The following is a 13130-nucleotide window of genomic DNA, read 5'->3' as shown; positions in this document are numbered from 1 at the left end:
GATAAACGATAGGTAAAGTTAACTTTTAAATGAATGTATCGTCACCTTCATTTGAATCAATTTAACACTTTAATTCTACCCGCTTCTCATCTGTTTTCGAATCCCCACCCCATTGGATTTTCAAAGCTTCTGATTCGTTGACCGCATCTCATCGGTAGCGAGAAAAGGGTCAACATAAAAGAGCCTTCTTAGTGTGAGAAAGACCAAAAGTCTACAGTTACGATAGCTCCTCCTACCATGTGCGGGTAAAAGAGAGAATACTATAGGACATGAAATAAAACCGAGAGATCTACACCGCTGGTGTGTGTGAAGGAGCCGATAACACCAACACCTCAACAACGTCCACGCCGACGAGTACAGGGTCGCTTGACGCGTGAGTTTGGCATCAGTTGGTCAAAGACGTTGGCGCGGTTGCGCGTTTTTGACGTTTGTCGAGTCGGTCGTACGAGAAAATAACCCACAATAAGTAAAAGCGATCGTTAGTTGATCGCACATTTTAACTGCCTATAGTCATTGTGGATTAAGTGCGGTGTGCTCGTGGCAGACAATGAGAAGGCTTGTTTGGTCGTAAAGTGCATCTACAATGATTTTTCAGTGATCAGTGGTCGTTGAGTTTCGTGTAATATGTGGTGTTTTTGAATAATATCCATACCTCACCTCCGGGTTCCTGTTGAGGCTAAAGTGGTGGAATTATACGGTTCAGTGTGATACGAAAAATAAAATTCAAAGAATAAATCGAAAGCGACCGTGCCCGCGCTACTGAAGCTGCGCGTCCCGCCAATATGATAGACATAAGTATGTACGGAAATCATTCTTCACACACCAGTGGTTTTCAGAACAGTGACCTTGGATCCGGAGGGTATCCTTACTTTACGTCGGGTCATCATCACCACCATCACTACCACCAGCACCAACGGCAAACCACGGCGGTCAGCTCGACAACCAGTTTAAGCTGCGGTCCTTCCCAGTCGCAGCAGCATCAGCAGCATCCAAATTCGACTCATTTAGCCAACTCGGCGCACAATGTTAACGCGCCAGCAAGCAACAGCAATAGTGGCAACAGTTCCACTGGAAGCACCAGTACCAGCAACACCACCACGACCTCTAGCAGCAACAACAACAACAACAGCACGCCGAGCAGTGCTCCCAACAACTGTTCCAATGCTCCTCCTGCCAACGTGCACCAGGCTTCCTATACGCATACGCCCCACCTTTACAGTCCGTCCGCGATCGAGTACGGCATTACTACCTCGAGTTCACCGACCACCGATTTGTATTTTGAAAGTGGTGATAGCCAGAGCGGCATTTACTACGGCCCTGGCGGTCAGACTGCGCCCACGGTACCCTTCCAAGAGAACCGTATCATTAGTGCGGATAATGGACTCAGCTACACAAACCTGGACTATGCGATGTACCATCAAGCACAAGCGCAAGATTGCGTAGAGGGCACGACCCCGTACCTGGCACACCACGATACCAAATTGCATCTCCATCGCTATGGACCGTCTCCATTTTCCGGTGGCATGGCGGACGATGCCGTTGCCGGTGAACACCATCACCATTTGTCCCACGGCCATCTCCACCACCACCCACACCATCACCATCATCATCACCTTCCACATCCGCACAATCCAACTTCTCCCGGAGTGGGTCCTGGCGGAAATAGTGCGGGTGTTGCTGGAGCTGGCTGGGGACATCCTCAGCTTTACCCGGACGCTGTTGTTCAACAGCAGCAGCAACAACAGCATACCCAACAGCAGCTCACAGTTGGGCAGTGTAATTCCAGTGTTTCGACGACATCGGCACTGCTGGAGTCGCAAGGTTTGCTCGCGAGCGCGAATGTGTCAGACGATGGCGATAGTAATGGTGGTGGAGGTGTTGGAAACAGTTTGCTACACTTACAGCACCACCAACATCTGCACCAACAGCATCACCATCATGGTGCTGGTTTGCATACCACGCAGAGTATGCACTCTCAGCAGCAACAGCAGCAACAGCAGCAACAACACCAGCTTACACATTCCCAGCAACATCAGCACCAACAGCAACAGCAGCATCAGCAGCAGCCAAACCACCCGAATGCACCCACCTACAAGTGGATGCAAGTCAAACGAAACGTGCCAAAGCCTCCAAGTGAGTATTTTCACCTTTCAAAGGTCCCTAGGTTCCTTCACACCTGGATAACCACAATCCTCGGGGCCCGCCCCGCTAGCATGCTAGGGACGTTCGATTGTGTCTGTCAAATGTTGAACTCCCTTCCTGACGGGATACAACTCCCACAGGGAGTACTGTTCCCAGTAGAATATCCTTTTTCTTCGTACCTAACTCACATTGAACCAGAGAAGAAACGATCATTTCATGCCTTTAGACATGCTTTGCGTAAGGTGAAATCACGTTTCAAACCCATTCAACTTCCATTTTCTATGCTGTACGAGACCATCTTTGAACCCCGAATAGATTATGAAGCTTCTTATTGTTTCACATACACAATGCAGTGATGTCGCCGAACCCCGAAAACTTTTAATCAAACTCGACAATCTTACATTTGTTTGCCATAACAAAACACACTAGACCACGTGACACTCCGTAAAGTCACTGGAAAGCGACTGCAAAGAAAACCTATAAATATGGGCAATAAATTATACCGCCCCAAAAAGGATCAGTGAGGTCCGAAGCCTTGCCGCCCATTGAAGGGGTCGTAATTCAAATTTTCAAATGCCCGTAGGCTACGGCCAGGGACTCGTTATCGTTGGCGCTCAGTGATAATGCCCACAAGTGCTGTAAAATACGTAACAAAACAAACAGACAAAATGTGATTTTCACTGACGTCACAGCGTAACAAACATCAACCCGATCTCTTGTGAACATAACCGCGAGATTAACAATCATGTACGCAATCGATGGGAAAATAATGGCGATAAAAGTGGGTACCGGTCAACTTTATCTTTGGTCGGGAGCATAATGAAACGGTATAACGGACAAGTTTTGAATGTCACACGATAACACGACGAACTTAAACATCCGTTTGAGTATGCTGTGGGGCTAAGAAAATGATTGTTCGAATAGAGATAAGTGGGCTAGCAAATTCCACTCCCAACATTATTTAAGTTAATTCCAAACAAGGATAGCAACCTGCAAAAATTATGCTTCTTCTTTGTTTGCGAACGTCTTCGGCCATGCCTATCTCATTAAGGGCTTACTCGACTTTTTCCCTTTGTGTACATAGATAGTCATCCCTCTTGTCTCGGTTGGGACTCGAATCCACGCCGTCAAGGTGGTGAGCCCCAGCGCTCATGGAGCGATTTTCTAATCGGCGCTACCGCTCGACTGTCATGGACCCCTTTTAATGATATAATTGAAATAATAAAAGCAATATGGACCTGGAAAGACACCGTTATAGTGAGATATTAACACGCATTAATTACAATAAGTCTCTCAACAATTCTTAAAACTAGTATACATTAGTCTTTGGGTTATCAACGGTGAGATTATCAGTTACTTTCAAAAATATTTCGCTATAACGCACATAAGTATTATCCACAGAATAATATGTTCTCCTTAAAAAAACACCGTCTATTGAGTAAATTGACAGAAGACTTTTCAAAACTTACTATAAACTGCTAAAAACAAACCCAAGAATGAGTAAGAAATCCAAACTTACTGCTATGTTAATATGAACTATGTTACTTTGTTTTTTTTACTGTGTTTCATTTTCAACTGTTGAATCAAATGTTGACGTTAATTTTTAAACATTTTCCGGATTATCCGCGATAACGATACCATTCATGCTATAACATTATTGATTTTCTAACAAAATAATTATACCGAAGCTTTTAGAAAAATGTTCACGATTTGGTTTGGTACACCAGGTAACCCCAATACAGCGACAAAGGTGAACAAACTTCCCTTACGACCTCTGCGCTATTTCTTACTCATTTGGATACTGTTATTCCTACCCTTCATTCGTTCCGAAAGCGTATGGTGTACCACCTACTGCGGGTGCGTGACTACGCTCTCCCATTTGAATACTATTGCCATTACTTCCAAAACCTGTACCAGTTGGTTGGCTGCCACGATAAGAAGCATACGAACCAGTAAAGGAATCACCTACTTCTTCACGCGCTTCCAAGGTCACTGCCGGCGCCGTTACAGAAGACGAAAGTGAAACGTTCTGGCTTTGACGGAGAAGTAAAGGTCCTGGCACTCTTGGTCTTTTTTGACCGAGTAAAAGGATCGATATTCATGCCGCGAACGGTAGCGCAAAGAACAGCGAGACTGACGCCGACCATTCCATTAGGTTTCAATTGGGCAAACTGTCCACTGTCAAATATGTCAACCATCGCAATAGGCCCAACTAGTCCTCGCAATTGGCGACAGCAGCAGCAACAGCAGCAAAGGCAGCAATTTTGAGTGTCACTCAAAACGAAAACAAACGAACAAATATTAATTTCGTCCCCTGCTCCCCTCGTGTGCTTGACTTTTTTTCTTTTAGCAGAGCTGGTTTCTTTTTACCTGCTTCCTTGAAGCGCTTTCAAACGTGATGGTCAAGTTTCTGCCAATGACCACCTTAAAGAATAGAAGCGCCAGAAGCGTTGTTTCACATGGACACCCATTTGCGAAGTAGTGTCTTTGGTGGCCACAGTAGAAGCAGTCGAAAAGAAAAGTTTAATTCGATAATCACCGCCACTTGCCACGAACCTAAAAACCCAATGTTACCCTCCATTACCGATCGCCAAACGGTGCAACGGTAAAGATATCTCTAAATTGTTTGGACTGGGTTCTATTCGTCCGCTAGGATTACGATCTAATGACAACGAAAACCCACCGACGACACGCACGATGACGACCTTTCAGACGGGCGTCTCAATATCAGTAACATGACACTCTTTCTTAGGACTGGGAAGTTACATAAGGGGCAGGTGAATTTAAGCTTGCGATGGGAACCGGTTTGACTAGTTTGAAAATCTCAAAAGTTAACAAATACTATAAAATATCGCACATGACCCGTTGGTGTTAATTTAGTATGGGACTTCGTCTTTCCAGTTTATTGTACAAATAAGTACAATATGCTTTGAGAAGGGATTCGTCGTGGTATAACGTTCCTATTTTCTAACTCAAATCGTCTACAGTCTAGACACCGGGAAAGTTGTGCTCTGTCCGTAACTGCCCCCCACACGCTGTATAAATAGAAGATTTTATCACGGCACATAATTATAATATTTTCACATCAAGTGACACGCAACGAATCGGTGATACCGAGAGGGGTGTTCGGTCACCGCTACTGCTCAAATGTATACTCCAGTGGCCACCATGGTTAGTTGATTTCTATTTTTTGCTTTACGGTCCACCCTCACCTTCAAAATCACAAACACCGCAGGGATGCGGATTGACGGTAAAAGGTAGTTTTTTATATCATTTTTCTTCAGGGCCGATCCCCATTCTCACAAAGGTTCCATAAAGTAATTAGGAACAACGTGGTGAATTTTTATTTTGTTTTCAGACCCCCTCCACCCTTTTTCCAGGAGTCATGAACACCCGCCTCAGTCCATTCCACGAAACGAACCACTACATTTGAGCGTTTCAAGCGGATCGTAAAAACTAGCCCATGCTAAGAACTAAGAAAGGACCTCAAGAAAACGGTGTCTCGAGGGCGGATTTCCTTCACGCGCTTCGAAACACCAGCTGTTTGCGTGTTTTGGTTCCAAAAATTGTTTCTAGATGTTTTTTACTCATTGTTGTGGTCCTTGCATTGCGTCTCTTTTGCCGGCCCAAAGTCGCTAATGCGACACAGTGCGGCCAATGGCATCAAGTATGTATAGCCTACATACCACAGAGAGATTCCTTCGAAGGTGTATGGCGTGTTACACTTTTGTGACCTTTCGTAGATTTCGAGATTTTTTTTCTATTCTTGAGTTCTAGCCTCTGCACTTTACGATATTTGATATGTGATATTTTACGATAATTGCAGCACTATAAAGTACATTTTAATTGAATAAGTGAATGTTTTTAACTCTAAAACCAAGCCTACGAACGTGATTGGGAATTGAAGTTTCATGAGTGAAAACATTTAGTCACGGACAGTTTCCTGTAGAATTCATAAATCAGATTAAAAAAGCAATATTTGGAAAACCAGTTCACGGATCGATTACGATCCATTAAAACGAATATCAAGAAGAATTGTTTATGAAAAATGTAGCGAAGTTTCTAGAGTGAAACAAAAAGATTTGCTCTGTCGCAGCTGATTCTGGTGTTATTCACCATAATTAATGATCTCATGTAGCTGACCAACAGACACCGGTAACCGGGAGACACATTTATCTCGACGAGCAGAAAGTTTAGTTGATAAACCTGTCCGCATACGCGTGATTTGCGCCGTTAAACATAACACAAAAAAGGAATTATGAATAAAGACAGGTCTACAGACAAGGTTTTACATGGTTGGTCTCTATCTCAAATACTCAAACTTTGTCTGCTTATAATTAAGATAAGGGAAAGTATTGATCGATGGAAATGTACTCTAGACATGCTGCTACGAGATTGATCCTATTTTCCGTAAACAGCCCTACAATGAACAATCCTTGACTTATAATATCGAATATTTAACATTTTTGTAAGAGCACCTGTATAATTTGTACATATGGGTGATTTTGATATTAGATTAGAAAAAAGTTTTTGTGAAAGCATCGGTATTCTTTGCCGAGCGGACAATCATTGATTGCATCCTGCTCGATTCCTTAACACGATCGTGTCTGGTGGTCATTTCTGATAAAATAAACCGAAAGCTAGCAAACAATTGTTCATCTACGGTAAACCGAAAATTTCTACCAACGAATGCCTTTCACGTCCTCGACTTTGTGTCGCTTTTTCTATATCGCACACTGATCGCACAGTTGAAAGGGTCCAGAAAATTGGAATTTGCTTCAAATCAATGCCAATCACATTTCTCTGAGGAATTTCGATCGACCATCGGTCTAGTACGCTTGGCATTTCCCAGGCTGAAGGTATTAGCGGGGCTCCTAAAATAGCACGCGCACAAGCAATAGCTGGACGAGAAATAAACCAGCGCCAGAATGGTGGCCATCGTCTGGCATCGTTCGAGTCGCCTTATCCATTTTCGGGGGATGGCAATAATTCGCCGTTCAGAATAACTCGCACGAGCAGCACGAAAAGTGCTGGCCCATGTTCCCTGTCATATGGCGAATTAATGTATTTGCCTAGAAAGAGCAAGTCGCGGACATCGTTCTCGTTTACTACGCCTAAACTTAGTTCATGAGTGTTGAGCAGGCTGGGTACTGTACTCCATTATCAAATTCAACAAACCACGAAGAGGGCGACAAAAAGGAAAACATTTTATAGGTTAGGTCACAGTTTGTTTCCTTCTTTAGATCAAACTGATTTCATGCATACAGCAAATTCTTGAGCCTTTATGTTGAAATCTAGCTTGCGTATTCCAATTATTGTCCTAAGACGTTAACAATCTACAATTAAAATCAACTTAGTACAACACCAAATATATTAGTATATTGAACTCATACAACTTCAACTAGTCATAAATTTGTCTATACTAAGTTATAAGGATAACTATTGTCGCAATATTGGTTCAATGAATTTTTCCGTCTTATTACGTTTACAATTGATAATTTTTTGACTGCTTTTCTGCATTTGCAATTTTATTTAAAGAAAAATGGAGTAATTGTATGCCTCGTACCACGTACCATCATTGTGATCTGTTTATCGGTGCAAAAGATCTATGGTTTTTTTCGTTAGTGTAACAATCTTAAAACCTGACCTTCTTGAATTAGAGCCTAGCATGAATGATTTGGCGGCCATGAAAAAATATCACTTTGCACGGCTTAAGCCCACCAATAGTTCTCGGTATTAACACGTCACTCAACTTAACAGCATAGGTTAAAGAAATATATCCGCGAACTCTTTTTTTCTCTTTTGTTGAATATGAACAAACAGATCAGTTTCTATATCGCAAGACTTACCGACAGCGGATGCATCGTTCATTGACGCGGCTGTTCCCGTGGCCACACGCTCGGTAATTCTATCCCGCTCATGGCATTGTGTCTTTCTAAGAGATTTGTGGTCGCGGAGCCGTTTTATTTACACTCCACTACGTACGTTAGAGTTACGGGCAACATTGGACGTCCCTACGATGACGACGATCCTGCGATCGGTCACGTAACGACGTGAGTCGCTGTGAGCCGCACGAAAACTATACTCGTACGCAAAGTTCATTCCCCCTGGCCTATCAGAGTTAAAGCGAGCGACATGCGACACGCGACATGAACGAGTTTATTGTTTATCATAGATCGTCAAGTCAAGTGGCTGGTCGATTCTCGGCCGCCGACGCCTACGTTAAATGCTCCAGCAAGCGTATCTCGTGCCGACCGTGAGGTTAGGCTTTTCCCGTTTACCGAGGCAGCAGTAATAATCCTTTCGAAACTCGGAGAACTTTCAGGACTTGTACCGTTAAGAATGGACACCTCGTCAATGAGCCGTTGCGCCATCCATTGTTGACATAGCTGGTTGCATAGCCAAAAGCTATCGATTACCGTACAAATAAACTGGAGGCTTTTAAGGGGTCCCCAGTGCAGTGCGTTGCTGTCAATTATGGGATGGCGCATGTTTTGTTTACGCAAGCTGTACACAAATTCGAAACCCACCCACCCCTAGCTTCGAGCTATTGTCAATATTGGCTATGAGCTACCGTCCGCTTGTAGTCCAGATCCTTTTTGCTGTCCGCGTACTCGAATCCCATCAATTCTCTGACAACTTCGGAAGAAAAGCCGTCGGTACGTGTACAATAGCTCAAAGTTTATCCTCCTTTAAAAGGGATCCAAAACATAACAACAAATACATTGGGGCTTATAGTGAAAACTCAACTCGTGGATTGTGGAGCGCTGATGCGTGTCAAAATTCTATACCTAATATATTTGAACTTTGAAATACCTCTTGCCAAAAAGCTTAAAGTTGATGATTCCTTCTTTCTCTCATAAATTGCTCTCTAATACACCGTCACTTCGACAGCCTGAGCCTAGTCCATCTTCCATGAAGGCCACTAATACAATCATCACCATCACCCAAGATCCCGTTTCAAGTCAGACGGCCCCGTTCCTTCCTTCCGTCGCATCGCGTCGCGATTGGAAAGTATAATCTATTAATTAAGTCTGTCAGTCACCGCACTTGGCCCCCACCGCATGCTGGTTGGTTTCGCCTGTCGGCTTGTCGGCTTGTAAATTAGTGCTCGTTTTGAACTTCAACAAGTTCACACCTCCAACCCCAAATCCATCCGGTTTGGTAGTGCTAAGGGACCGATGATGGAGATAAGCTGGGATGATGCTATGAATCGGAAGTAATGTTTCATCCTTGAATTATGGGGAACAAAATAGATACGATGACATCGGTCGTTACCACCGCGATACTTATGTTCGCTGAGTGTATCTGATAAGAAATAAAAGAGATTTTTTATGCATAGCATCATCTCCCAATGGTCTTTATCTCCATGCATTTAGCATATTCATAGAAAAAGCTAAGTGAATAGCGCGAATTTGTTAAAAGAAGATTGGTCATCTCCTTCGATGTACAAGGTGATTGATGATATTGTTATTCTTATTGCTTCATTGCAAGAGTTGGGAATTTCTTCTTCATCAAATTTACGCCACCCAACAAATCTGTTTGAAATGTCCCATATAAGTATTTGTATGAATCCATATGTCACAACCAAAACCTAAAACAATGTATAAATTATTTTATAAACATTGAACTCTGTATTATGGACTTTATTCTTGTTCAATTTTAAGCAGTGTATGATACTCCATAACTGAATGAAAAACAGACATTCACATCGCATACAGAACGATTGCGATAGAAATCGAAAAAAATGGATAGAAACGATCCATCGGAAACAGTAGCAACGAGTCTTATCAATAAATAAATGTTTATCACAAGTACTGCAGCCCCACATATGCTGGGACCTTTCAACCAGACGATAGGCTGAAAACATTAGAAAAAAGGAAAAAAGAAATCACCTTAGCTACCCGTAATCGTAAGCTTGTACTCCGGTCTTCGACTAGTGCGAGCTGTAATCGCGTCCCGTTGCAGTAGAACATAATAAAGTGTACCAAATATTTGATTTGCTACCGATAGATAAACACAAAGCGCCCATGAGGTAGACAGGGCTGGCCACAAAAATCCACCAAATGTACATTCTCCGAGCCTTGCCGCAGTGTACTGCATAGCGCTGGTATCTGCTCCGATAGTGATTCGAAGGTATCGTAACGTAATGCGACTGCGAGTTGTATCGATGTTTCAGCTCAGTCCATTTGGCCTGCGGATTGACATGATGTCAAGATAAGGTACGTGAAGCTTCCTGTCTGCAAAGTACGGAGTAATCGATCGAGCATACTCATCGCGTCTCAAACCGGACCCGATATAACATACATTGCTTACACTGGATTGGAAACAGTTCTTGATATCTTGCAAAAAGTAATGCAGCTTTCAAGACAATGGTTGCGAGGTATGAGAATAGAATGGTTAATGCATACCCGGATTATGTTTGAGTTCCTAAGAAAAATTAATTTTATTTTGCATTTCTAACGTTACACAGTTCTTTTAAATTCGAAAGTTTAGAAAAAATCCTGTCTTATTCACTTAAATCGTGATCGTGCGGGTAATCGATCAATGCTAAATCGTACATTTCTCTTTAATAGACAGGGTTTGCGTAGATTTCATATTATACTGTGTAGATAGAATTTTGTAAGGAGGATAGAGTTCTGCTCCATTTACAACGTGGTATCAATCATACCCATTTGCTACAACATTTTGTAATACCAAAACATTGGTAAAATGCAACAACTTGAGCGGGTTGAAATCCCATTCAAGATCGGGGTCCTATGTTGCACAATTTATATACGCAAGGGTTTAGTAAGCCTGAGTCGAATCCGAATAATATTTATAAACATTTTATTTTATTGAAGAAGAGAAAAATTCTCATAGTTGTATAAGGATAATGGACATAGATTAGCAAAAGAAGTGTCCTGCACATTTCCAAATATAGTAATTTTGCTCAACATTGTTTGTGGTTTTTCTTTTAACACGTGTTCTCAATAGAAACACTCAAGAGTTGTTTGAGGAATTAAGATACGTGTCCAGATGAGTCCTTGTTGTATCACGTCCAGTAAATAACCATTTTAAATGTAACTATGTCTTGTGAAGCCCACGGAGGCCGACAAGTGTCTTAAACAAACAAACAAATAAACAAATAAACGTGTTTGACGATTGTAAATTTAATTAGATAATTATAAAGAAATAAGTTGTTAGTTTGCTTGGCAAAAACTGATATTCTTGGAAAATTATTCTGTTTAAAAGTTATTGATTGTTCCGCATGAAGTAAGGTTTTGCTAATCAGGCTTTTGGCAATCAAAGCATTACAATGAAATAATATGTAGGAAAATTGTACTTCAATTCAATTTTGATCCTTTATGAAAAATGTGTTGTTTTATCAAAACTGAAATTTTGAAATATTTAGCCTGAGTGGTTTATTGCATGTTTATAAGGCATTCAACTTATAGCTGCTTAGGGTCCCCTGAACGCTTTATGCGCCTCTGACGAAGGGGTTCAAATCATTATTGCGGGCCAGCATCACCTAAGACAGTCGTTACAATAAAAAAGATACACTCGATACAGAAGAACATATTATCAATAGATAATCGCATTCCACGGATAGCCGGGTCAACAGATATGTCAAACATGTATATCATACGTTTATAATGCACGATTTGAGTCACAATGTTAACAGTAACTCAAATTTTAAAAACAACTTAAAAGAAAGAACAAAAACTATGTTTATCAAGCTGACGTTCATTGAAAAATTACCACACGATTGTAAAACTGCCTGTTTTAGACACACGGATTAATCCTCCCGCCAGTTAATCCGGCCCGGATAACTGACGTACTACTCCTATTGTAATAGCACATGTAAATTGCATACATACACAGAACATTCTGATCCTTAAATTAATTTTAGTAATTTTTGTTTTTAATTTATAGTTCTGCTTAAGAACAACCAATTATTTTGTCACATTTCTGCGGATGCATCCTCTACGAAACCGCAGGATAAATATCTGCTAAAAATAAATATTGTTTATGCATACTATCAGAAGTAAGAATCTAAAACATGTTTCCTCCTTGTTTTGTTTTGTTTACAGTGAATAAATCTGGACCAGTACAAACTCCTCCAGAATACCATATCCCCGCACATGTTCTAGATCCCCTACGAGGAGTTCCGAACCATCCAACTGTAGGTAGGTACCAGCATCTGAATTCGCAATTTGTGATCTTATGAAAATCAAACCAATCTAATTTTATATTTTTCCTCTTGGAATGTATCCTTAACGAACGGAATCAACGCTTGTACACATAAACTACTATTTCATCAGTTGCTCCCAGTACCGTTTCACCACATCAGACCAGCTTCCTAATGAACAACAGCAGTACTGGACGAACAAATTTTACCAACAAGCAACTAACGGAACTAGAAAAAGAATTTCATTTCAACAAATATTTGACGCGAGCAAGACGAATAGAGATTGCAAATGCATTGCATTTAAATGAAACGCAGGTAATTAAACCAGAAAAAGGTGGTAAAGCAAACACATGCTCAAAAAAAATCATTTTTCATACTTAATGTAGGTAAAAATATGGTTTCAAAACCGAAGGATGAAGCAGAAGAAACGAATCAAGGAAGGTCTTGTACCACCAGAAGCGCAGAGCCTATCACCGAAACATTCTTCTATGATAAGCAACTCCGAATCTTCGGTGATTACAACAACAACAACGACAACGGCACAAACTACACCAGGAGCCACGATCAATTCTTCCCTCAATGAAAGCAATGAAAACAGTCGCGAGTCAAACACCATCTAAGATAGTCATCTTACAACATACTCCATGTCTCTCTCATTTTATTTGATTTTTTTTCTATTTAGTCCAATCTGTTGTGTATATCAACCGAAGAGGAAAGTAAGCCAGCTTTCGTTCATTAAATCATTACTAGTATTTTAAAACAATGTTCCGATAAAATCTAACCACGCAGTCTACGAGTCACATTCTAGAGAAGTTTA

The 13130-nt window shown here is 41.4% G+C and overlaps 1 protein-coding gene across 1 annotated transcript; it reads left to right on the top strand.

Moving 5' to 3' along the window:
• The first annotated feature begins 782 nt into the window (after positions 1–782).
• LOC131259928 (homeotic protein labial-like) lies at positions 783–12933 on the top strand. Its single transcript, XM_058261539.1, has 5 exons — positions 783–926; positions 975–2133; positions 12216–12311; positions 12447–12628; positions 12700–12933. Exons 1-5 carry the CDS (start codon positions 783–785, stop codon positions 12931–12933), a joined length of 1815 nt encoding a protein of 604 aa, XP_058117522.1.
• The last annotated feature ends 197 nt before the right edge of the window (positions 12934–13130 follow it).

This window comes from Anopheles coustani, chromosome 3 (assembly GCF_943734705.1).
Source record: "Anopheles coustani chromosome 3, idAnoCousDA_361_x.2, whole genome shotgun sequence".
Lineage (NCBI taxonomy): Eukaryota > Metazoa > Arthropoda > Insecta > Diptera > Culicidae > Anopheles > Anopheles coustani.
The sequence above is the reverse complement of the archived record's forward strand: the minus strand, read 5'-3'. Positions and strand labels throughout refer to the sequence as shown.

Excerpts from the sequence above, each read along its gene's own strand:
- LOC131259928 (XM_058261539.1), top strand. The coding sequence starts at position 783 with ATGATAGACATAAGTATGTACGGAAATCATTCTTCACACACCAGTGGT. Across the intron at positions 927-974 it reads AGCACCAACGGCAAACCACG|CAGCATCAGCAGCATCCAAA; the intron begins GCGGTCAGCTCG and ends TCCCAGTCGCAG. Across the intron at positions 12,312-12,446 it reads TCCGAACCATCCAACTGTAG|TTGCTCCCAGTACCGTTTCA; the intron begins GTAGGTACCAGC and ends CTATTTCATCAG.